The 24,814-nt window shown below is 35.8% G+C and overlaps 2 protein-coding genes across 4 annotated transcripts in view; one reads left to right on the top strand and one right to left on the bottom strand.

Annotated features, from left to right (window-relative positions):
- Positions 1 to 5,009: 5,009 nt before the first annotated feature.
- LOC5569602 (uncharacterized protein C15orf41 homolog) lies at positions 5,010 to 6,209 on the bottom strand. The gene is made up of 2 exons (XM_001652831.2): positions 5,326 to 6,209; positions 5,010 to 5,255 (listed from the first exon to the last, which is right to left on the bottom strand). Exons 1-2 carry the CDS (start codon positions 6,024 to 6,026, stop codon positions 5,081 to 5,083), a joined length of 876 nt encoding a protein of 291 aa, XP_001652881.1. The 5' UTR covers positions 6,027 to 6,209; the 3' UTR covers positions 5,010 to 5,080.
- Positions 6,210 to 10,928: 4,719 nt separating this feature from the next.
- Positions 10,929 to 24,814, top strand: part of LOC5569603 — a 61,243-nt gene continuing 47,357 nt past the window's right edge. The window contains exon 1 of one of the 3 annotated variants that reach the window (XM_001652833.2): positions 10,929 to 11,137. The gene's annotated coding sequence lies outside the window, so the exon portion shown is untranslated. Of the gene's footprint in view, positions 11,138 to 11,639; positions 11,659 to 24,814 lie in introns of those variants that run through there. The other 2 variants (XM_001652834.2, XM_021842797.1) reach the window with 2 other exon arrangements.

The raw sequence follows: 24,814 nt of genomic DNA, 5'->3' as shown, positions 1-24,814 counted from the left end.
ATGAGGAAGTCATGTCCGTGTTACAATATTATTCTCGACGCCGAGCAAAATCACCACTGCTGGTCTGTTGCCAAATCATTCCATTTTACTTCCGCTTATCTCTCTAAAAAGGATCACTAATTTTACCGAAATAATAGGGTCCTAAAGCCCTGTCTCAATTTTAGTATCAAACGCTTAAGTTTAGGGCAAAAACACATGTTCACTCAATTTTTAATTGATTTTCATTTGTTTAAGTCCAAAAAACATTTTTTTTATGATTTTTGAGATTTTGTCTCACCCCTTGGTTTAAACTCAAATTTTGGGTATATTTTGTTTTCCGTGTACCTTCCGAAATGTCAGATAGGAACAACCCCAGTGTTAAAACTATATGCCCTGTGGTATTTTTGTCGAAACAGTGAATGACAAACATGATCACAAGTGTCAAAGTTCATATTTGGAACCATTTTTCGAATTGAAGTTTAAAAATGTTATAGCCGTTATTTGAGCTGGAAAAAATGCTAAAGTAGTTGCAACAACATGCTTTTTCGTATTATTAAATAAAAACAAGAATTCATTAAACATTTTAGGACCCAATTTCAAGCGGATTAAATTACTCCTCAAGAAAAGTTCAAAACAAACATAACACATGTTCGTTTGGCTCACACTTTGACAGAAATGTCAGCTTCCGCGAATCTCTCTTATAAAGGATTTCTAGGCAAAACGTGAAAAAATAGATTTTAGGGGCTACCCCGTATGGCATAAAGTCATTTGGCATAAAGCCAAATGGCATAAAGTCGTTTAGCATAATGGTCATTTCGCATAATGGTCATTTAGCATAATGGACGTTTGGCATTAAAGAAAAGAAATTATAAACCTAAATAGTGCTACTTAAAAGAAGATCTGGTGATCAAAAGAAAGGAAAATCGTCGATGAAAATGTTAGTAGTCATAATGCCAACGTAGGAAAGAAGGCAAAATTGTCAATGAAAATGTTAGTAAATTTATTCATTTATTTATTTATTTATTTTATTTTTGAGAATTTATCTGATACAGTTTGTGTTTCTAGATTTTTAATATTGTGATATAGGATTCCTTATTCAATTGGACAACAACTAAAATTTAATGATAATGAGAGACAAACAACAATTTATCAAAAAAGGAAAAATGTGAAAAAAACCTCCGAAGTAACTTTAGGAAAAAAGAGAAAGGAAAGAAAGCTTCATATCTAATATCACATTTCTATGCGGCCAACTCTTGTATAAGATGGTTTGGAGAGGAAGAGCAACTAAGTAGAAACTTGGGGTTCAATCTCTGGAACCAGTCATCAATAAGCTCAACGCCAGCAAGCCTGTGAACATCATTTGTCGGGTGGTAAGGGCTTAGATCAAGCATCATCTTCAACAAACAATTTTGCTTGGTTTGTATTTTCTTTCGGTGAGATTTTGTGCAGTTGTAATTTGTCTTTGGTTGTACCAAGCGGGGAACCCATACGCCACCGTGGGCCGGAAAACGGTTTTGTATAGGAGTACCTTAATAAGGCTCTGCACTGTTTTGATTTTGTATGGGATTTTGACGTTTACTGGCCTTGTTGTTTGCAAATTTTATGTAAGAGTAAAGGAGAGAAAAAGATTTTTGTGCAGAGCCCCATACTGGGATCCAGTCGAGAGCGCCTTTTAAGGTGATTATAGAACGAAGCCACAACTCGAATTTTCAAAAGAACAAGACTTGAGAACCAAACAGCGCTCCGCGTTCAAAGTTTATCCCATTGGTCACCACCAGCAAGCAAGCAATTTGATTGATTTTCAACACAGACGGTTGTCAGATTCTTCAGACTTGTGCACTTGAAAATTCAAAGTTTGGCTTCGTTTTATAATCACCTTAATGAGCGGATACAGCGTTTTAATAAGTTTGTCACACTTCCGGATGCAGTTTGTCACGTGGCAGCCAAAGTTCAGCTTCTTATCAAGGGTCACGCCGAGGTATCCGATAGATTGAGACCAAGGAATATTAACTCCACTACAAGTAACTTGCCTTTGGGGTTATATTTATATAAGTATTTTATCTATGAGCCTCTTTTATTCATAAGGGGCGAGAGGAAATGTCGATCAATTTCTCTCCCCCGAAATCTGTTTAATGCGCAAGGGCTTTGTTTTGTGGATTAAGTTCTGTTATTTCCTCTACGAGAAAGAATGGTGATCAAATTATTTCTATTGATGTTTCTTTTGGTGAGGAAAGGAAATCAATCGTCGAAGACAATTCTTTCTATTCGTAATAACTGGGGAATAGTAATGGTTAACACACAAAGTGGCTTTGTTTATAAGGAACTTTTATCCTACCTTATCACATCAGCAGCTTAAGCACAGGACACCAACGCGCCAGGCATCCAGCACACCATCATCCTAGTTGTGAGTTCGAATCCTGATTCCATAAAAAAAATCATTGAGGTGGTAAAGAAAAACCATTTGACTCATTATTTTGTTTACTTTCAACGCATGCCCTAAATATACATAATTTTAAGCTAATATACATCATGAACCCTAAAAATACAACCATAAATGCTTTAGTAGGGCTTGGGCATTAAAACTGCTTTACTAAGTATTGCATTAATTTGGTTGTTGTGGGGCCCTTTTCCACTTTAATTATGCTTTATAAAGCTCTTAACGGTTATGTCACTTTAAAACAAAATCTGATATCATACTATAGAGCAAACATAAAGTATTCATATATAGCTTCGTGGTTACTTGGGAATAATTTGAATGAATACATATATCCTTAGGTCATGAAATGGGGGTTCGAGATGAAAGAAAGTCATTTCATTTTTCTTCCATATCCCACAAAACGAAATGAGCGACTGCAAACGTGCTAGATCGTTTTACTTATTTATTAAAGATTCGAGTGTGTTTAATGAGGTTATGCAATCTTGTATGACAGCATAACTGTATATTCACTCTAAATGCTTAGCATAATGCTATATTAAAATAATGCTACAAAGCATTTACAATGTTATTCAAATGCATCATTACTTGACAGTTTTTGAATAAATGCATGATAACATTATTAATGCAAAAAATGTTGACTTTCGACCAAATTAATGCAATGGTATAATGCTTGTGGTTACTTGGGTAGCTTGCGACTTAGCGGGGTTTAAATTTTCCTTCCATTTCCTGTGGTATTCTTGAATGGACTCTTGGGCTTGCTGCAGTTTGTCCACTACTACTGTGGGATCTTGATTGGAAACTAGAAATCCTGTGTTGTCGGCAAAGAAGTAGTATTGAACTCCGTCGACTTTGATGGCATCGGCAGAGAAAGTATTGTACAGAACAGGACTAAGTACAGAGTCCTGCGGTACATGCATCCGATCGGAGAGACAACTGTTTACCGATACTTGGAAAGTCCGGTCCTTCAGAAAACTACTTATAGTTTTCACCAGCATCATGGGGAAGTTTCCGAGAAGCATTTTGTGTAGGATCGCTTCGTGTCATACTGAATCGTACGCCTTTTCAACATCAAGTAGTATCAGACCTGACGAGATACCAACTTGCAGATTGCGCCTGACCTCCTTCACTAGACGAACTATCTGGTGGCTTGTAGAGTGCCCTTTTTGAAAGCCAAACTGTTCATCAGGTATAATACGATGATTGACTAAGTGCTTTTCGATGCGAGTCAGAATAACACGTTCGAAAAGTTTACTTACAGTTGGCAGAAGACTTATTGGTCTGTATTTTGAAGGGATAGTCGCATTTTTGTTTGCCTTCGGAATCGCAATAACTAAAGCATGTTTCCATTCGTCAGGAAAGTAGCATAGCTTAAGACACGCCGAAAAAATTTTAGCGAGGATCACCAACCCTTTTTGAGGAAGATGTTTAAAAAATGTTAGTAGTTACAATGCAAACCACTAGTTTAACAACGTAATGAGAATGAACAGCCTATGACCAAAAGAAAGGAAAATCATATATGAGAATGTTAGCAATGGTAACGCCAAAAACATAGCAACTCAGTTTTCAATGATTATGCCAAATGACTAGTATGCCAAACGACCGTTATGCCAAATTATTTTATGCCAAATGGCGTTCCCCCAGACTTTAGGTACCCTTTCATTAAAGTATAGAGTTTTCAGTAACATGCTTTACAATAGACCTCCTTCCAGTCCTCGATAGGACTCCTGACATTATGATAGTTTCTCTGGATTCCTAGTATTTAAAATCAGTTTTCATAATACAGTTTGGATTTTGGTATGATCTTACTCGAGTATACATTGGTTATAAATGCCTACAACATCAGTAAGGCCCCTGGGATTACAATTGATGTTTATGAGCAAACTGACAATATAGCTAGGAATGTTGAGATTTCCACTCCGAATGTAATCATAGCATCCCTCTCAAACCTCAGTATTCCGATATCCCAAAGAACTCTGTTGGACATTCATTACTTGGGAGGACCTATGAAAGTGTGACGGTACATGTATTAGCTATTGGTAAAATAACGTTCTCACGTAAAGTGCTGAAACAAAAATTTTTGCAAATGGGCTAGATTTTTCGTAATCAGTTTTAAACTTTTTAATTGTTTGTCAATAGTAATTTGATTGCTTGTCAATAGTTCCACTATTGAAACAATTAGTTTAATAGTCAACAACTGATCTAGTGAGCACATATATTTTTTCTCAAAACTTTTAAATGCTATTCATCTAACTCGGTTCATCAAAAATGGAGCTCTGTAACTGAGCGAGTTGATGCATCAAACATTACGATTTCATTCGATTTGTAAAATTGACAGAAATAATGTTGATAATGATAAGCCAAAATCAGGTGTATAATTGGGGCAAGCCGACCTGAAAGTGGGTACCCAATAGTACCAAAACGATGTGAGAGAATTACAAATTATCCTGACGTTTAACCAAAATATAATCTTTAGCAAATTTGTAGCAGGGAAGATTCCAATTGATAAGAAATTGTGGAACTTTTTCAAAGAATATTAAATGTTAGAAAGCTAATTACAAAATATTGGCCTTTCTCATAGTAATCCTTATACATATTGAACATTTATAATAAAATTTTATACTTCACGATACAATACATAAATAATTACTAACAGTACTACTAGTACTAGCTGACACCATCGAGTATATCATTACATGTCTCGGGAATATTAAACTTGAGGAACTCAAACTCATCCGGTCCCGGAAATCTGTCCACTACGGTCACGTAATCTCCATTTTCAGCACAATCTGCTATCATATCCAGGTAGCCAAACCAGTAAATGACGATGCCGCTACCAAACCTAGAAAGGATGAGGGTAATGCATGTTTAAAAAATCAATTGAGCTATTATTGGACAAAAATGAAACTCACCTATTTCCATAACTCATCAGCTGATCCCTAACGTACTTTAAATGTGAATCCATATCCCCAAAAGAAGCCTTACTCTCGATCCAGTTGACCACACGCCCTTTGTACATGCAGGGAATGGCCAGTTTGAGATCCGGCGTTTTATCGTATCCCGTTCTTCGCAAATCCCCTTCGTCGTAGAACACCATCCCCAAATCGCGGGCCATTTTTTTCAGCTTAACTTCGTATTCTTCCCCGATGCACCGTCGGATTGTGTCCGTGATGGGACCTTCCATGTTTTCGTTGTACAAACAGTAGCTCACATTGGCCCCCAGCACAGAGTCCGGTATTAGATCCGGGTTTTTGATCATATCACTGATTTCCGGTCGCGTTTTATCGGAGTATTTTCTCAGCAGAATAATGCGACAAAGCGAGAGCGGCGGTATTCGCAGTGAAACGGACATTCGCAGCAAAATGTTCAACTCTCCGGTGGATTTTACTTTCCGGTTGTAGTCCGCCAAAAGGTCCTCGCCACGAGCGCTAACCTTGCCATGGCTTTGCTTCAAACGGTGCTGGACCTCTCGAGATAGGATACTTCCGAGCATTTCGGGACTATGCTGGGGGAACTTCTTTACCAGCTCGCGGTTGCAGTCAATGGACAAACCTTTGAACTTGTGAATAAATTGCTGGATTTCACTGTACTGGTCGTAGTTTAGTATCACCATCTTGAGATGAACTGTAGAAAAATGCACTAACTTTCCAGGTAATTTGCTGTTATTAGTTTTAAAACCATTAATACACACGGTTTTTCTTTGCGAGGACTTTCACCGAAATTTACGTCTTCGCGTTCAAAATGAAAACAAAAACACCTGGCCGCGAGATGCATGCGCATCGCGATGCACATCGCTGATGTCAAATCTAGTTTGAGGTACTAGATTACAATCAGTGTTGCCAGATGGTATGGGAGTAGCAAAGCAACACGGAAAAATGTCGAATCGCATAAGCCATTTTATGTGACGTTTCGAATCATATGGTTTGCGTTTGTTTACCAGCTTTGAAAGTTTCTGGCGGGCCGATTTATTTACGTTTCTTCTAGCGCTGCATTTGAAAGGAGAGTATTCAACAATGGCGCTGGTGGCAATGCAATAAAGTTTTTAATTTTCGCATGTAAAATTGAAATCAAAAGGTAGGAAATATATTTTTCATCTACAGGTAACATAAAACGGGTAGAAAAATGCACTGAAAGAGACGGGGACGTCATCGCCAACAAAAATGTGACCAGCGCCATTCAGATATCATGCTAGTTTTTTGAACAACAACAATGAGCGGCCCGCCAGAAAACGTCACTCGAATGTCTCGTAAAATGGCTTATTGGGATCGTTCAAATCAAGGTATCTAGAAGGGAGGTACTTCAATGTGTCAGAATGTTGAATTCGCCATTTTGAAATACCAGGTGTCAGCTGGCGGGTTTGTTTTGGTTAGAAGGTGCTAACTCAAGACGTACCTCCAAACATTTTTCACAGCCACACTCCATCTCGTTTCGTTCGGCTTTTAATTTCACTAGTCATAGAAGAAATGTAGCTTTCTAGTAGCTTTTCCTCACTTTAATTAATAAAACACTTCCATTTTACATCCTCTAAAACACACGAAGAAGGTAAACGTAACTAAGAAATGCGGGAGAAAATTTTCACTTACCGGTAGAGTTTGTTTTCTGTGGTAAACAATCCCTAACATTCCCATAGAAACGATACATGAAAACATACTCGCCAGCTCACCAGCTGTCACTTTCACCTCCCCTGTAGCTGACCTCACTTCACACCCACTGACTGCTTAGATCACTGAACCTCCCTTCAATCAATCTTGGTTCAAATATTACGTAACGCTATAGTGGGAGGAAGGAGTTCTTCTGTAGTGTTGGTGTTATGGTCCATCCAAAAATTTTAATTTTTCCATACAAAAGTTGTTACGTGGGGGAGGGTGGGGGCAGGTCCGTCAATTGTCAAATTGACCAAAAATTGTTCAACTATACGGATTTAAAAATGTGTGTTTATTAGTTGCACAATTTGGTTGCCTTATATCAACTTCTTCGTGTTAATTTTGGTGCAACACACATACACATGAGTATTTTACCAAAGACAAATTAAAGACCTCCATGTCCCTTGCAGTTGCCCAAAATTTTATGGCTCAAAAGGTAATCTAGAATGCCGTGAAAAGTGTACTGCGATCTGTCAAACTTGGGTACCTTTTGCACTACCGAGGGACCGAATGCAGTACTTAACAAAATTTATCAATTTTGAAATAAATAGCTACTGTATCATGGGTCAACACTTCTGATATTATAATAAAACTAACGTTTTCCAATTTATTATTACGCCTGCAATTAGGATTGTTTATACCGGCGCAACATCTCGAAATTTTAATGCGCGATAAATCTTGTTGATCCATCTTTAACTTCTTTTCACAAATGACTTAGATAAAATGAAAAGAGTTTTATTGACATCAAGCTTAAATAGTTATATGCATAGGTAGAACGACAATTATAAGTTAAATACCTATCTTTCTATACACTCACGCGGTGATTGTTGAGTAACTCAGATCGTTAACGGACATTTTAGGTAGATAACAATACAAACATTATTTCTTATTCATCTGGCTTGTAACGCAGGTACGATTAGTAGTATTTTCTAGAAGAAAATTTAATGGGGTATGGATCAGGTTGTTCCTTTTCAATGTTTGAAATATTTCGAACCATAAAAATCCGTCGGATTGTTAGACGGAGTTGATTTTCTCATAGGCAGAGGCGAAATCCATTGATTGCCTTCATTTAAAAAACATAATCACTGCATAATTCCGTTTTTTAACTATTCTCAATAAAAAATACAATTTATTTCTGATTCAAACTCATTTATCACTTGAAAACACGATCATATTTGACGTCTGAAAATGTCCATACGTCAAAGTACGATCGGACTGATTGATGGTCAGTGAAGCACATTCGACCCACCGATGTAAACAGAAATAGAGATTTTCAGAGAATTTTTGGAGTTTTCTGCATAAACGAATATGTATTGCATAATGTTGACGAAGCGATTAATGCGATCAGTGCAAATTCACATCTCCGCTGAATGTCTACTTTACATAAGATGCAACGGATGCGGCTGTCGGATAGATTTACTTGTTTATATCGTTGGAGGAATCTTCATAAGGGGGAACACTAAAACATGAATTCCTAGGAAACGGCGCAGCACCAGCACTGCTGTTTGCATCCATCTCAATCAATGGTTTAGTCAGTAGCGCAACCAGAGTCTTATTCTGGGGAGATTTTGTAAACTTGAAGACATAAGACAAAAGGTCGAATACGCGTTTTTCGGATTTAGCTACTTTCGTCCGTTTGCGCAATAGGACGAATGAACAAATTTTTACTGTTCCTAGGTATTGTTAATTACGTCAAAGCAGGTCCGTCACACTCGGGCTCAGATCGGGTACCACTTCTAGTACTGCATTTGGTCCCTCGGTAGTACAAAAGGTACCCAAGTTTGACAGATCGCAGTACACTTTGAACGGCATTCTAGATTACCTTATGAGCCTTAAAATTTTGGGCAACTGCAAGGAACATGGGGGTCTTTAATTTGTCTTTGGTCAGAGTATCAATAATTTTTATATTTTTGAAGAAATATAATATCAAAATGGTACTCTACCCTCATATTAAGCTGAGTAGAATCTACCTAATGGTGAAATAAACACGAATTATTTACTTTTGTTACTTAGGACTTTTTCAAATCGAGCTCCAGTTTTAGTAAATTTAATTACGAAACTTTTTGCTTAAGGATGATCAAAATCTAAAATGGCCGTTTTTTTTAAATTTTTTAAAGTTTTGAATATATTTTTTTCAGTGTAGAAAATGTGTTATTATTTTTTCAATATTTTTCTCTAAAACGTCAGGAAATTTCACGACAGTCCCCCATACAACACTTTTTTGTAGGTCTTACCGTTTTCGAGTTATACGGGTTTATACAAAAAAGTAAACAAAAACTTTGACCCTTTCCAAATGTTAGTCTAGATCGCTTTTGAAAAAACAAAGTATGTAAAGTATCTTAGTTTCACATAGTCTTTACACCCAGAAAGTTTCATTGAATTCTGAAGGGGTGCTGCCAATCCCTTTGTCGTGTTGGCGTGAAATCCGTCAGATAAATTATCTTTTCAACTGCGTACTGCGATCAGAAAAAAAGTGCTTCCTTGATCGGTTTCTTGCAGGAATTTCCCATGCATCAAGATACACTGAAATGAATTTTATTGTAGAAACTACTGAATCCATGGTAAAATTAAGAACTGCACCAACGATTTTCAACCGACTACATTAATCTGTTAACTCTACCAAAACATAGTCAACATCACTACACAAGAAAATATATTTCAAGTCGAGTCTAGTACACGACACTGAAGACGGCCTTACAGTTGAGGTCGAAATACGAGTATCTGTCAAAGGATACAAACTCTAGTGGAATTAAATGGTATAGTACTAAATTCGGTTTTTTCATCTACTCAAATATATTCAGTTTATTTAACCACAATAGGGTCCTAAAGACCTGTCCCAATTTTAGTGCCAAACGCTTAAGTTTAGGCCAAAAACACATGTTTACTTAATTTTCTAGGGCTCGTTCATATATTTCATAACGCTTAAATTGTCCATTTTGGACACCCACCCACCCCCTCGTGACGCTTTTTGTATTGATACTCTACAATTTTTGTATAAGCCGTAACAACGTTAGGACACCCACCCACCCCCTAAAGCGTTATGAAATTTGTGAATGGGCCCTCTAATGTTTTCCGTTGGTTTAAGCTCAAACAAATTTTTTTTTAGATTTTGTCACATCCTTTGGCTTAAACTCAAATATTGGGTGTATTTTGTTTTCCGTGTTCCTTACGATATGTCAGATAGGAACAACCCCAGTGGTCGAACTAAAACCCCTGTGGTGTTTTGTCGACTAAGCGAACGTCAAACATGATCAAAAGTGTCAAGGTTCATTAATGGACCAAATTTTTAAATTAAAGTTTAAACATGATATAGCCATTATTTGAACGGGAAAAATTGCTAAAGTAGTTACAGTAACATGCTCTTTCGTGTTATTAAATAAAAACAAGATTTCATTAAAAATTTTAGGACCCAATTGTTGTATTAATGACTAGAAACATTCTAGATTTGACAAGTTTGGCATTATACTTTTGACCACATCGTGTAGTCGAAGTTACTATGGACATAGTCACATTTACTACACTGCTCAGTGATTTGTACCAGATTATAGTAAACTTAACAGATTTTTGTAGTCGGTGGAAAATCGTTGGTGCAGTTCTTAATTCTACCATGGATTCGGTAGATTATACAACAAAATTTGTTTGCGTGTAGGCCAAGAAATTACTTGTCAGCAGCGAATCCCCAATCTATGTACCCAACAAGCAAATTGTGATTGAGTGTGTAAAAGATCCAACAGGGCCACCCTAAGAAATTGAATAAAAATAGAAACCTGCAAAACTGAAGACTTTTTTTTATCGTGTAATCTAGTACTACAACTGCTTGTCAAAAAAAAACGTCAAAACCCCCGCTTCCTCGCACTCGCTGCAGTGGTGTTTGTAAAACGGGCTTCGTCGTTTTGCTGCGCTGCTAGTTGCCTTTGCCTGCATATTTTTCTCATTCTTTCATTTTAGTTTGTAACGAGTAGAACCAAATCTGCGCAACGGGAGTTTTTCCTTAAAAAAGTGCTTTTTCCTTCGCTAAATCAAGTAGTGCAGTTCGTAATCACATATCGGAAATCATTGGCGAGTGTTTGAACGCATAAAGGTGAATATTTGAGACTGAAATTCGGGGAATTAGTGTACTGGCATTTTGTCCTCGATTTTTCTTCATAACGGGTGGCTGAGCTGCTGGGGCTAGGGCTGCTTGCTTTTGCGGATGTTTGTGAGCGACGACGATGGATGAAAAGTCGCTACTTCTTAATGGATGTCGTGTCTGTGGTGTAAATTGCTCTGAGGTTTCTCATCACTATAGAGTGAAACGATCGTTCCGTGCCTATTTTCGTCGAATTACATACCAGGAAGGTCTGCAGAAAATGAGAAGACAGTGCTTGGGTGAAGAAAAATCAGAAAAATAAAGAAACCGCACCCCGTTCGTTTTGGTTCGAAAAAGTTTAGAGAGACTGTGAAGTGGAAGTTAGCACCATTGTGAAGGTAGTGCAAGAGAAGAAAACTTAAAACGCAAGCAAAATGATTGTGCAGTCGTCGATGGGGAAGGGAAATTGGAAGTCATTTTAGAGTTCCGTCCGTCTGGGATTGTGCATAGGGAAGCTTGCCGGAGCACCACTCGTAAGTGGCCAATGTGAACAAAATTGTAAAATGAAAAACGGGAAAAAGCCCTCATAGTTAATTTGCATGTGTCAGAAGAAAATGTATTACTCATGCCTATTTTCCACGACATGGAGCAAATAGGAGTGAGACGATCGCGTAAAAGGCAATTGTTGAAATGCAATGCTGCTGTTGGAGCATGGGTGGCTTAAGAAGTGAACGGATTCAGATATTAAAGGCTGAGGTGCACCACCACTTAGATGTAAAAAAGAAGAATAAATACATCTCAGGCAGACGTCTTTGTCGTTTTCTTGGCCAGCATCTTTACCTCCTAATCTTCTCCTAGCATTGCGTTCCCTTGTGATTGGTAAGCTGTTATGATTGTAGGATTTAAACTGCACGAAGCTCTATGTGATAATTGATGTAGGCATTGATTCTTGGATGGTATCTCAAATGGTTTAAATGGTGTCATAGTTTATTCATAAGAAAGGTTTCAAACATGCAGTGCATGATGATTCATCGGAAGAGGTATAAACACTTAGAAAATGTATTGATAAGATACCTATATCGATTCTTATCGATACTAATCGAGGCACTTCGAACAGGTTTCTCCATTGAATCATATTTTAAAACGATCAGTTTATAGATTAGACAATGTAGGGCAGGTAGCAGATTTCTTTTTAGAGACTTGGGTAATTATTTTAATGCAATTATCTAAAAACTATTTTCAATGGAAGATCTCAAAGGTCTCTCACTATTTTCTTTATTCTGTTACAGTGAATTCTGTTGACAAACTCTAAAGGTTTCTGAGAAACTTACACAGTCTATAAAACGGCTATTCCATTGGTTCTTCAGGGATTTTTTTCAGATTCCTTAAAGAAATGCTTAAAATATTTTTCTAGTGATTTTCTTCTGGCATACTTTCAAGAACTTCTCCAGACTCTCCCAGAAATTTTTCCAATGTTGTTTCGACGGATACTTAGAGAAATGTCTTATAAAAAATCCCTGGGCACTCAAATGCTTCTATTTCCTATAATTTTCGAAAAGATTACTGTGTAAAGTTTACTCCCCATAGGTTTTAACCAGGGTGGGTGTACGGCTGTCAACTACAAACAAAGCTCGCCTAACAATCATCTCTCGGGCGGGCCGACCCAAACAGCACAGGTTGAAACGCGGGCCATGCCAGGCAGCAAATGCTGATGCATTTTAACACTCAAACAGCGGGATGCCTAGCAGCGTTGTGAGTCAAACAAATACACCCACAAAATATGAACGGTAGGCGCACCCCCCCTGGTTTTAATTTATTCTTCCACTGATTTCCCCAGTTATGACTATAGGAGTTCTTCCAGTCAAATCCACAAAAAAACTATTCCAGAGATTTTAAAGATATTCGTTTAGGGATTTTTCTATGAAGGTCTACAAGAATTCCTACGCCAATATCTCCAGTATTCCTGCAAGGCAATTTCATATGGGTTCCTCAAAGAATTTATCAACATTTACCCTCATGATTTGCTCCCCAAGTTCCTTCATGGATCATTTGAGATAATATGTTATTCAATACCCTTCCGGGGACACCTCAATTGATTCGACATGGGATTCCTCATGGAGTGGGTCCATATATCTCTTTTCATTCAAGATTACTTTTGCAGTTCTTCCAAACAATTTTCATTTTCATCGCAACATAATTTGTTGTAGAAAAATATAAAGTAGGTGCAATATTGAAAAATAAAGGCAAAACAGTTCCTTTATAAACTTTCAACTCAAATAGAATCTGCAAAACGTGAACCGTTTCAAGTTCATAATTATTTGAAGCTTCTTTGGGAAATTTTATTCGGAATAAATTCTGAAGGAGTCTTTGACATTTTTTTTTTTGAGTAGTTCCTGAAGAATAAAGAATATAAATTTCTGGTTGAAGTCTAAACGAAAACCTGATACAAACTTGACTTTTCATCTCCACCCTTCAAAACTTTTCGGATCAAATTTTACATTTCGAGGGAGCAGTTGAGAAAATATTTAACATAATCTTAAAGTTTCAAGAAAATTTCTTAGTAAATCCAATGAGTTATATTTTTTCAATTCAAATTCTTATATCTTGCTTCATTTATAATCTCGCCAAAATGCCATTGGTAATCAAGTGTGTAGCTTGTTTTTAATGAGCAAACGAACAGAATAACACGCCATTCAACAACTCTGGATGAAGAAAATATCCTTCCTAATCGTTCTGTGGTGATAGTTTTAGATTTGTCTATTGATTTGCTTAAAAACAGCGAGCTACACACTGGGTTACTAATGGCTTTTAGGGCGAGATCGTATGTTATGCGAAATATTTTATTATCCCACCCACAACCGCCAGCAGTCAGAAAAACATTTGTGTCGACCTAGTTTAAAAAAAAATCTAGTAAATTTCTGGAGAAAATGCTGGCTGAATTCTTGAGGATGTTCTAAACGGGAATCTTGGTGGAAGTCTTGAAAAATACGATGGAAGAATCATTAAACAACAATTCTGGTGGACTTTCTTGTAAAATTTCTGAAAAAAAGTCTTAGGATGAACTCCTGATGGAATCTATGAGGTAGCTTCAGCAATTATCCTTATAACAATACCAGGTTGAATACTTGAAGGTATCTGAAACGAAACTCTTGGAAGGATTCCTCAGGAAACTCGTAAACACCATTGAACGAACGCCCGAAAAAATCTTTGGAGTACTATCGGAAGCAAACTTCTGGCAAATACATAAATTAATTCCTGGAAAAAATAATGTAAAAAATACATACAACAATACAAGCAGAAATACTTTCTTCTTGATTGGTTTCCATTTGGTTCTCTTTTGGTCTCTTTTTGGTTCCTATTTAGTCATTTTAAGGCAAGAGGTCTCTACAGCACCTATTTTCAAGTTACTTAGTCGCTACTAGTCCTGGGCTCTTTTAGAGTTTAGGCCACTATTTTAATGCAAGCCCCTGAAAAGTCTCTAGTTTTAATGAATAGTCTACAAAGTCTCTATTTTAACCGACATGGCCTTCAAAGTCGCTACATATTTTCCTCTTTCTTGGTGTAGGGAAACGCGGTGCATAATTCTTAAGTAATGCCGCAGAATAATCTTCAGAGACTTACGCGTATCATGCTCAGGGATTTCTTCTCACAGAAGGGCGTCAGTTTCTGGAATTCTTCAAAAGATTTGTTTCAGAGATTTCGTCTACAATACTTTTGGGTACTCCCTGGCATCCAGAAATTGCTCTAGAGATTTCCCACAAACTCTTCCGGGAATTTGTCCAGAAATTCTTTCAGAGATTTTTGGAGGGATAATTATAGGAATTTCTCTTGAACTCACTCGAGGAAATCCAACGCATCATATGTTTTCCAACAAGTATTATTGTGATATCGTCCAGAGATTTTCCAACAGGGATTACTGTGATATCTTCCAGAGATTTTCCACCAATTCTTCCTCGATTTCTCCGTTAGTTACTCTAACAGATCTTCCAAAGATTCCTACACTTGTTCTTCTTCCAGCCATTAGTATTTGGATTCCTTCGTGAGTAACTCATCAACGGTTTGTCCCAGGTATTGGTCCAAAATTCCCTCGGAGTTTATTCCAATTTCCACGGACGTTTCATCAGAAACTACTATGGCATTTGTTTTAGAAATGAGGTCCAGATTTTCATAGATTTTTTGAGACTCTGAAGAAATTTTAGGCGAAGATCTAAAGATTTCCTTAGAAAAATTGCTGGTTTGAAATCTGAAAGAAATCCAAAACTACAATTTTAGAGGAAATATCAAGGAATTAGTGGATGCATTGCTGAAAAAAAAATACTAATAGTAAATCTAGGACGAAATCAACGAAAAACAGGGTGGCCACCGAACTGGGAAAACGGGAAAAGCGGGAAAAAGACGGGAATTTGAATCCATAATTTTGAACGAACATCTTCAAACTCTGAATCTACCACTAATGATAAATTGTAGAAAGTTGTTATGGTTAATGATATGACTATAAAGCGTCTGTAATTTTAGACAAATAACTTTCAAACATTAATTATTCAACCTCTTGTAGAAATAGTCTATTTTGCTACACCATTCTTCTTAGAAATGTTTAACTTTTCTCATGAGTTAGTAATGTTTAGAAATATTTTATGATTTTCTTTCTCTTACTATCAGGGCTTGCATTTTTCTCGACTCGAAGTTTTGAATCAGATTTTTTTTCAAAATTCTTGCAGAAGGTTTTTGAATCATTTTTGTTTTTTCAGTTACTTAATAATACATCAAGAAATCCGAATATTAATGTGAACAATCCTTTTTTTGTAAAAGCTTCTATTGTGTCATTAGATATATAATTGACTAAGAAGTGAATAAGTAAGGTAAGATACGTGCTTCAACTTGTTTGGCTTTTTTCATCCTTGCCTCAAATTTATTTACTTTAGCGAACTCTTCATTTTTATGAAGAATAAATAACCAAAAGATGAGAAATTCAAATCACTTCAATTGGAGTAGTAAGGTGCATAAAATGCGGCATATTGTTAATAAATATGGGATTGGTAGATGTTAAATCAAACTCCTTTCGAAGTGAGTCCAATTGAGGGGGTTAGAAGCAAAGGGGTGTAAGTGGCAGAAACCTAGTTTAGAGAAATTCTATAGATATAAATCTTCTACGGTATTATATATTACTGGAAGAAAAAATCACCCAAAATGCCTTTTAAAAACTTGAAAATAGAAAAATTCTTCTAGTGTATTCAACTCAAAAATCGCTTAAAATGTCAACCTTTTGCGCTTGGGCTCCTTAAATAAAAACCGGGAACATTTTGAAAATTATACCGGGAAAAAAGCGAGAATTTCAAAATGATATTTGTTACCCACCCTAGGAAAACCTCTTGATAAACTCCTAAAGACTTAATATTTTCTCGAGAAACTTGTGAAAGAATCTTCGAAGTAATTTCTAATCAGATTAAAGGTCGAATATGTCGGGTTATAGTTAAAAAATCCAAGTTTAATTTTTATACCTTCAAGAAATTCATGAAGGAGTTGGTTAAGGAAGCCGTTTAAGAATCTTTAAATGAATTTCTGAAATACTCATGTAGTACTTTAGGAAGCTTTAGGAAAATATATAATAAAATTCCAGGAAAAAATCTTGAAAAATTGTTTACGGTAATACTTGTCGTAATGTCTCAAGCAATACGAGCATAGAAGAAAATCTTGAAGTAATACTTGGTGTAATGTCACGCCCCCGAACAAATTCTTAGAAGTATCCTTTGTGAAATGTAAAGTTGGTTCCTCTGAGGATCCTGTGTGTTTCTCGCATAGACGTAAATGGCCGTCAGATCTATAAGGGGCACGACCCCTTCGCATTGGAAGTTGTAGATTGTTAACAATTTGCATAACTTCCCAATGCTTTTTAAGTTAATTAACACATTACGCGTGGTAAAGATGGATAAATTATGGGTGAAATTATGAAAAAACCACGTGCTCGGCTGGGATTCGAACCCAGGACTCTTGTGTGCTAGAAGAGCGCTTTACCAACTAAGCTACCGAACCACTTGGTGAGCCAATAACTTAGATGGTTACAAGTTTCGAATTCAAATTCCCACTGATCACGCAGACCCTTTTCATAACCCACATCCATCCATCTCATGTATACTACACACGCGCGCAGAGCGAGTGCGATTTATGATAGGCAAACAGTTTCAACAAAAAACTCAACAGTTTCCAACCAGGAGACTGGAATAGATGTAAGTAAAGGACTTTAATTGGACATGGTAAACAAAATTTCAATCAGTATTCATTGTGATAAACCGGAATAATAATATAAATATGAATCAACAGAAATTGTTGTATAATTTGTTGACACTATTGTAACATTCTTTTGTTTTCATTGTCTCTCAGATTTCTCATATTTGAATTAAAAATATGAATTGGAGAATGTCATAATTGTCACCAAAACTGGAATTTTAAATTATGTTTTAAAAATCCTGTATCGTTACGAAGCTATTCATCATCGATATATCGTTACTGATTTAAAGTTTCTAGATGTAAGTTTTTTTTCTCACAAGTATTATCATGTCTTTTAATTAAAGCCGTTTTACATTATCTCAATTTTTCCAATTGATACATACAACATTCAAGATGGCCACCGAACTGGGAAAACGGGAAAAGCGGTAGAAAGGCAGGATTTTCAATCCATCGGAAGAAGACGGGGAAAAACGGGAATTTGAGATACAAACCAACAGAAATAAAAGTTGGCCTGATAGTTGAAATCGAAATACGCGTATCTGTTAAAGGATACAAACTCTAGTGGAATTGAAAGGTATAGTAATAAATTCAGTTTTCTTTTATTTAACAAAAAATAGTTGTAGAAAACCGTTATGCCTGATTATATTGTCATCAAACATCTATGATTTTGTACAAATAACTCTAAGGACTAAACAATAATGATTTATTTTATTCTTTGCTACTCTAAAAAAATAAAGTTTTAGCACAATTAAATGGAAAATTCTTGAAAAATGCCTTATTTTTAAGGACCTCTGATATGTCATTAGTTAGGGGCCGTCCATAAATGACGTAGCATTTTTTCACAGATTTTTTACACCCCCCTCTCCCCTCGTAGCATTTCGTCACAAAGGATGATACCCCCCCTCGAAAAATACGTAGCATATCATGAATCCCCCCTCATCGTTATATTTTTTAAAATTTGTTTTTCTTAGCGTCTGGGCTGAAACAATAAATTGGAATTCAATACAAAGTTTGATATTAATTACTGGCTGAAACGTAAGGATAATCTAATGAATAACAGTTCGATATAAAGAAGCCCTCAAAAGTAATTTTGAAAAACAGTTTTAAATAAACATATTTCCTGTTCAAGTCACATAATTTTGGTTTCCTGTTACATCTAGGCTAAGTTAATACAACTTACCTAGCCTAGATGAAACTGAAAACCAAAACTGTGTGACTTAAACAGGAAATATGTTTAAAACTGTTTTCCTTATTACTCTACATCAGCTCTTGTTACCATAAAAATAAAGTTTACAAAAGAAAATGAAAAAAAAAATTGAAATGTTTGATTTGGTTGATTAAGCTAACGGTAACGAGTTAGGGCACAATATATTTTATAATATATTGAACAGAAATTTCGTTATATTAGAGGTTTGTTTTTTTTTTTAATTATTCGTTGTAAGGCAATAGATTCCAATTAAATTTATCAACAAAATATATTAATTTGCAATGGATCTTCGTCATTATTATCGCAATTTAAATCCATTTAGCAATTAGCGACCAGATATAGAAAAGATTACACTTGTAATATTTGAAACGTTTAGAAAATGTTAGCGATTATTATACAAAGTATTCATCTCTATTCATATTTCAGCTGAACTTCATTATTGTTCCCCATACTGAAATAATCTTACACAACCTATAATACAACAATTATATAATAAAAATATTCTTTATTCAAGTTACCTAGTTATTAGGAAATTGAATGATAGAGCAATTTCGATAACACTCGTCTGTTGTCCTCATTAATATTCAGGCTATTTCATGAAGAGCATTGAGATATCAAAACAAATGTTTGAGTTGATTGGGTGGAGATCTCCTGCAACATTTAATGCATGATCCACGGAATAAATATCTTGTTTCAATGTAATATTTGCCAAAACGAGCATAATTTGTCTCTCTTGAAGTTGATGTTCTCCAAGTTGTTAAAGCACTGATTTTTTATTAATATATTAAAGTTCTATTTTGTTTATTTAAAAAATAATAATTTAGACACGAATGGAATATAATATTTACATAATTATTTAAAGCTTTAAAAAATTTGTTTGATTGCATTCATCAAGAAAATCTACAATTTCAAAGATTTTTTTTTTTTCAATTCTGTAACATGAATGTTTTGAAGCTGAATTATCATTTTATGACCCAAGTTTATAAGTGAAACAAAGAAAAATAACTTTGATAAAAATAAATGTGTGCCATTTTTTTTTCAGCGCCTTTTCTTTACCGACATTTTTTAAAATGCTACGTCCACTAGCTAGAACCCCTCCCTCCCCCTCGTCACACATCGTCACAAATTCGTGAAGCCCCCCCTCCCCCCTAAAAAGCTGCGTCATTTATGGACGACCCCTTAACTCATCGACTGCATAAGTAGGATAAAAACACATGCTTCTACATTTGTGGCTTTGTTTAACACTTACCTCAAACTTATATGCTTTAGAACACTCTTAACTTTCACGAACATAAAATCGAAGGTTTGGGAATTGAAATACTACAAATCCGGGTCAAGAACTACTTGGCCTCCTCAATAATTTACTATCAACTCTTTGGTTTTCGTCGGTCAAATTTTTTGAAACTCGGCATTAAGCAGCGTTGCAAACCTTCCACATTTGTCTGGAAAATTCCAGTTGTTTGAGGCCCCATTTTACAAAATTTCCAAAATCTCGCAGATTAAAAAAAAAAGACTTGGGATCCCCGGCATTGAGGCTCTTAAGGAGCATATTGTTGGCGAATATGAGTTTGGTACTATTAAAAAAACATTGCCGATGTGAATCAAAAGTGTCAAAAGTGGGATTTGTCCAATTAGCAAAATTATAAATCGGGTAAAAAGCGGGAATTTGAAAATGGAAATTTGGTGGCCACCCAGAAGATTGATATAAAGTGCATATAGTTTTGATACACACAAATTTTCCAATAACGTATTATGAACCAAATCATTGGAGTATATATATTGTGTCTGCCACACGATATAACCTCTTAGTTAATTACTATGGAAATGCTCTTAGAATACTAGTTCGAGAATCAGGCTTTTTTCCAGGCGTAATGCCAAAAAAAGAAGAAGCAGAGTGATGTATGTTTGTCTGTGATATAACTGTATGACCTATTGTAGGATGCTGAAGCCGAAAATATTGTACGGGTCGAACACTCATACCGCTCAGCGATTCGAATTTAGATCGCCTCAAAATAAGTGCAACATTTTGTAAACCAATGACGCAAAACGAAACAAACGCTAAAATGGGATGATTCAACTTCAACTAATGTGACCAGTTTTGTGATGCTTTGCACACGTCTATGCGACGAGGATTCCTCATTATTTTATTTAGCGGCAACACAATACGATCAATAAGGATATCCGTATCAGAATACTTCGAAGTGTGTGAGCTGAAAACCTAATTTCGTCTGAAACATGCGACATGTTGCTGATTGTCACCCATCGAATTCCGTCATTTGTGTCCATGAAGTTGCAAATTGATTCACCAAACCTTCAGATCTCAACTTAAGGCTCGCCAGAGAGTCAGCAGCACGTAGCTATCCTACTTGTAAAGGTACAATAAAATGCATCAACCGAAAACCGCACACCTTCAATCTACCGACCGTTTTATGATGCAAGCGTGTCGCGGATACCACTTATTCATGGGCTTCCCATTCAACACGTAATTTCGCCTTCAAGTCTTTTAATTTACGCCGCGCCAGCTTTTTTTTTCTTCTATAATCAATAAACATTGTGAATGTGCGATCATTTTTCTATTCCCTATTCAAAGCGAACGGTGGTTGCTTCTCTGTCGTTTCATTATGCTACATACTGCCCATAAAATAGTAATTGTCCCATGTGGATTTTCGAGCCAACATATGTTGCCATCGCAAAACTCTTATTTTAATCTAAATTTTACTAAGCATTTGCAAATTAACACACTTTGTAAAAAAAATGTTCCGGAAAAATATGAAGTTAGTTTCTAGTTTTATACGTTTTGGTGATCAACATTAGAATAAGTTGCCTATGTGGTGGTGTTGAATGATTATGACATTCAGAAATTTATTAGAAATTTCAAAACATTTGTATGAGAAAACAAACTTCAAATATTTAAGTTATTTTTAATGCCTATTTTTTCTCATATGAGACGTTTATGCTATTATAGGCAGCATACTAATCGACTGATTCACTATGAGCTGTGCGGCGACCGGCGATGTTGTCGGTGGTAAATAAAAAGCATAATACACGCCATCAGTTGTATGCATACTTAACTCATTGGCGCTGTCGGGACATTTAGTAAGCATTTTTATTTTCGGCCTTTCCAGTTTTGTTTGGTGAATTGATACCAGCAGAAGGAGTGACGTTATATTTTATTTAATATTATGAATGTAATAAATATTTAAATACATACTATAATATCCATCCCGGGACAAAAACTCTTGACATTTGAGTATATTTGTCAAATACGAATATACGAAATTCTAATATCTTATATTTTATATTTTAACCAGTCAAAAAAGTAATTAGCAACGTTGAAGAAGCTTGTTCTCCAAGCTTAATTCACTTTTTAAAATTTCTGGCAAATCTTCAGTATTATGTAAAGTTTAAAATTGGACGCTAGGTTTTTCAATAAATTAGTTGTAATATAACAGATTAAGATTTGCCATTTTTTTTTTTGAAACATTTTTGGGCGATTCATTGATTGAATGCAACCGGAATTTATGGAAAAAGGGCAACAATAGATCAATGAAAGAAAACATTATTCAATGTGTATTAACCGCAATTAACATCTCAAGACAGTTTAGCTGCTATTGACGGTTATCATCATATAATGATTATAATCGTATTCCAAGTGGGGCGATACAAAGGTGAAACTATTATTGTGCCCAAGCTTTATGCGCCCACTATCGCACAGAGACGTTTGTACGAGTGGACCGCGATTCTTGTACACTGGCTGGCAATTCCTTGTAAAGCATTGTACGCTAAAAATGGGTTTGTGAGTGTCAAACTGTCAGACGAATTCGGCGAAAATAACAAATTCACTTGCACCCGGGACCACGAGGTTGTCGAATATGAAATGTTGTCGCTCCGTATTCAGCAGTGAACGGCAGTAATTAAAAAGCAACGTAAGGAGCATTTTAATATACTGCAGCGGAAATTGCAGCTACCGTCGTTGGGGGTGACAATGTGTCAATAAGGGATATGTGCGATTTATTTATTGAATAACTATCGCAGTTTAACTCCAATAAACTTCAAATTTGGTGTGTATGTACTTTGATGGTACATTAACAACTGTTCAAAAAATTAAAGAAAAATATTTATTCACAGCGGCACCACAAGTGAATGAAAAATGACCCAATCTCACCCCATAGAGGGGGTGACATTGGGTCACTGTAGTTAAAATATCTTGTTTTTGGAAAAATGATTTCAAAACCATTCACAGCTGAAAAATATTGATGAAATACGATGCAAACAAGACGAAAAGATATCGAAGATGTTTCACAAGTATGATAAACCCACTTAAAAGAACGATTATACCAAAAAATTGAAGAGCTATGAGAATAAATACGTAAACCCAACATTTATTGTTAAGTTTACATAAATTTTCTTGTTTTTTCCATCAAATTGTTTTCAAAGTCTCATCCCCATTGCCACAAAGCCTATTCAGGTTTCCCAAAGGTGTACTGAAACAGTGATTATTTTAAACCTCCGCAAATAGTTGAATTTCGGTGCGACATTCCTTGATCAATACGTTTCAGCAGATGTTGACGTCATAATCCCCGGTATTTCAGCGATCCAACTCATTTGTACTTCTGTGAGATGTTTCTCTAATATGAAAACACTAATGAAATATTGAATTTGAAATAGAATTGAAGAAAAAAATCATTTACTAAAATTTTACGATGTTTCTGCGCACGAAAAACAGTTGCTGTTTTGAGAAGTTGTCAGGATGCGTTGAATTGTTATTCAATGCACGGAATACTCAAGTAGACTTGTTTGATGTTTCAGAGATGCTGTGTTTAGAAAGAATAAACAAATCTTAATGAAAAAAGAGAACACCCGACACCGTAAAATGTCAAAAAAGTGGACTTGTGATTTCATTTTCTATCGTTCTTACTTGACCCAATCTCACCCCCATTTCAATGTTTTAGACACAGTACCGAAAAAAACATAAATTTTTGTGGAATAATCAAATTGATTCCGGAAAACACATGTAAAGTGTAATGAAAAGACTTTCAACTTTCTACTAATATAACGATAGAGGTTATATTACATGCGTGATACTTTGCTCAGGAGAAATCTAATGTTGTAAATTTTATCTAGTTTCAACATACAAGTTTATCGATAAAGTAAACAAAAACTACTATTTCGAAAAATGTATATTGTGATGAATTACGTGTAATTATATGTTCCCTAACATTTGAATTACAAATTTTAATAATATCAGCATTATTGGCTGAAATATTTCATATATCATATTTTTCCGTTTTGACCCAATCTCACCCCCTAGACCCATTGTCACCCCCATCGACGGTACCGCTTACCAAATAAGATTCCATTCAATCCAACTGAATACCAAAGTTTGATGGAACAGTGCCACGTAATATCATCAATAACAGTGAACTTATTGAAAACGAAAGTTAGTATTCACTCAATATTTAGTCAATTCATATGAATTCATAATTTTGTATCATCTATCGGTCAAAGGAAGCTCATAGTTAACCTTCACACTACTAGGCGCCGACATAGAAGTTTCCAAATTCTTTCGATTGATTTTGATGAAATTTTCAGGTAAAATCCAAATTTGTTGTGGTACCCAGGGTATTGCATAGTGAAAATTATGGGGTAAATGTAAGAATCCTAAAAAAAATCAATGTAACATCTTTTGCATGGTGCAGGTGAATGCATCACCTGTTTCAATTTGGAGACTATTGTGGTCGTTCCGAAAACATGGCCATCGGATGTCGGTTCCGGGAGGAACCTTAGAGGGACATTTCCAAAATATCATGCACTGACACCTTTCGACAGCTCAAACTCATGATTTTCTACCCAGAAGTGAATAAGTCATGACTTATGAAGTGATTCTGATCATTTTCGGCCATTTGATGACAGTTTCCGATAGGGCTTTAAATGGCCACTTTTAGGATCTCTTATGCAGTCGTCGTGTGATGGCTTGAACAACATGATTACGTTTTTCTAATGGATCCAAATAATAATTTAAATATTTTAAATTGGAGTGCTCGTTTTCTGAACGGTAAAGAGGACGAGCTGTTTAATTTTCTTACAGCTAATAACGTACATATAACAGTTATTACTGGAACGTATTTAAAACCTGGATCTAAACTTAAAAAAGATCCTAACTTTTTTGTTTATCGTAATGATCGACTTGATAGGGCATGTGGGAGAGTTGCAATCATCATTCATAGGCGTATAAAACATCAACTGTTTTCGTCATT

Source organism: Aedes aegypti, chromosome 2, assembly GCF_002204515.2.
Source record: "Aedes aegypti strain LVP_AGWG chromosome 2, AaegL5.0 Primary Assembly, whole genome shotgun sequence".
Classification (NCBI taxonomy): Eukaryota; Metazoa; Arthropoda; class Insecta; order Diptera; family Culicidae; genus Aedes; species Aedes aegypti.
The sequence above is the reverse complement of the archived record's forward strand: the minus strand, read 5'-3'. Positions and strand labels throughout refer to the sequence as shown.

Bases quoted from the DNA above. Each gene is read 5' to 3' on its own strand.
- LOC5569602 (XM_001652831.2), bottom strand. From the start codon at position 6,026: ATGGTGATACTAAACTACGACCAGTACAGTGAAATCCAGCAATTTATT. The intron at 5,256-5,325 runs GTGAGTTTCATT...CATCCTTTCTAG, and splicing joins CTGATGAGTTATGGAAATAG to GTTTGGTAGCGGCATCGTCA.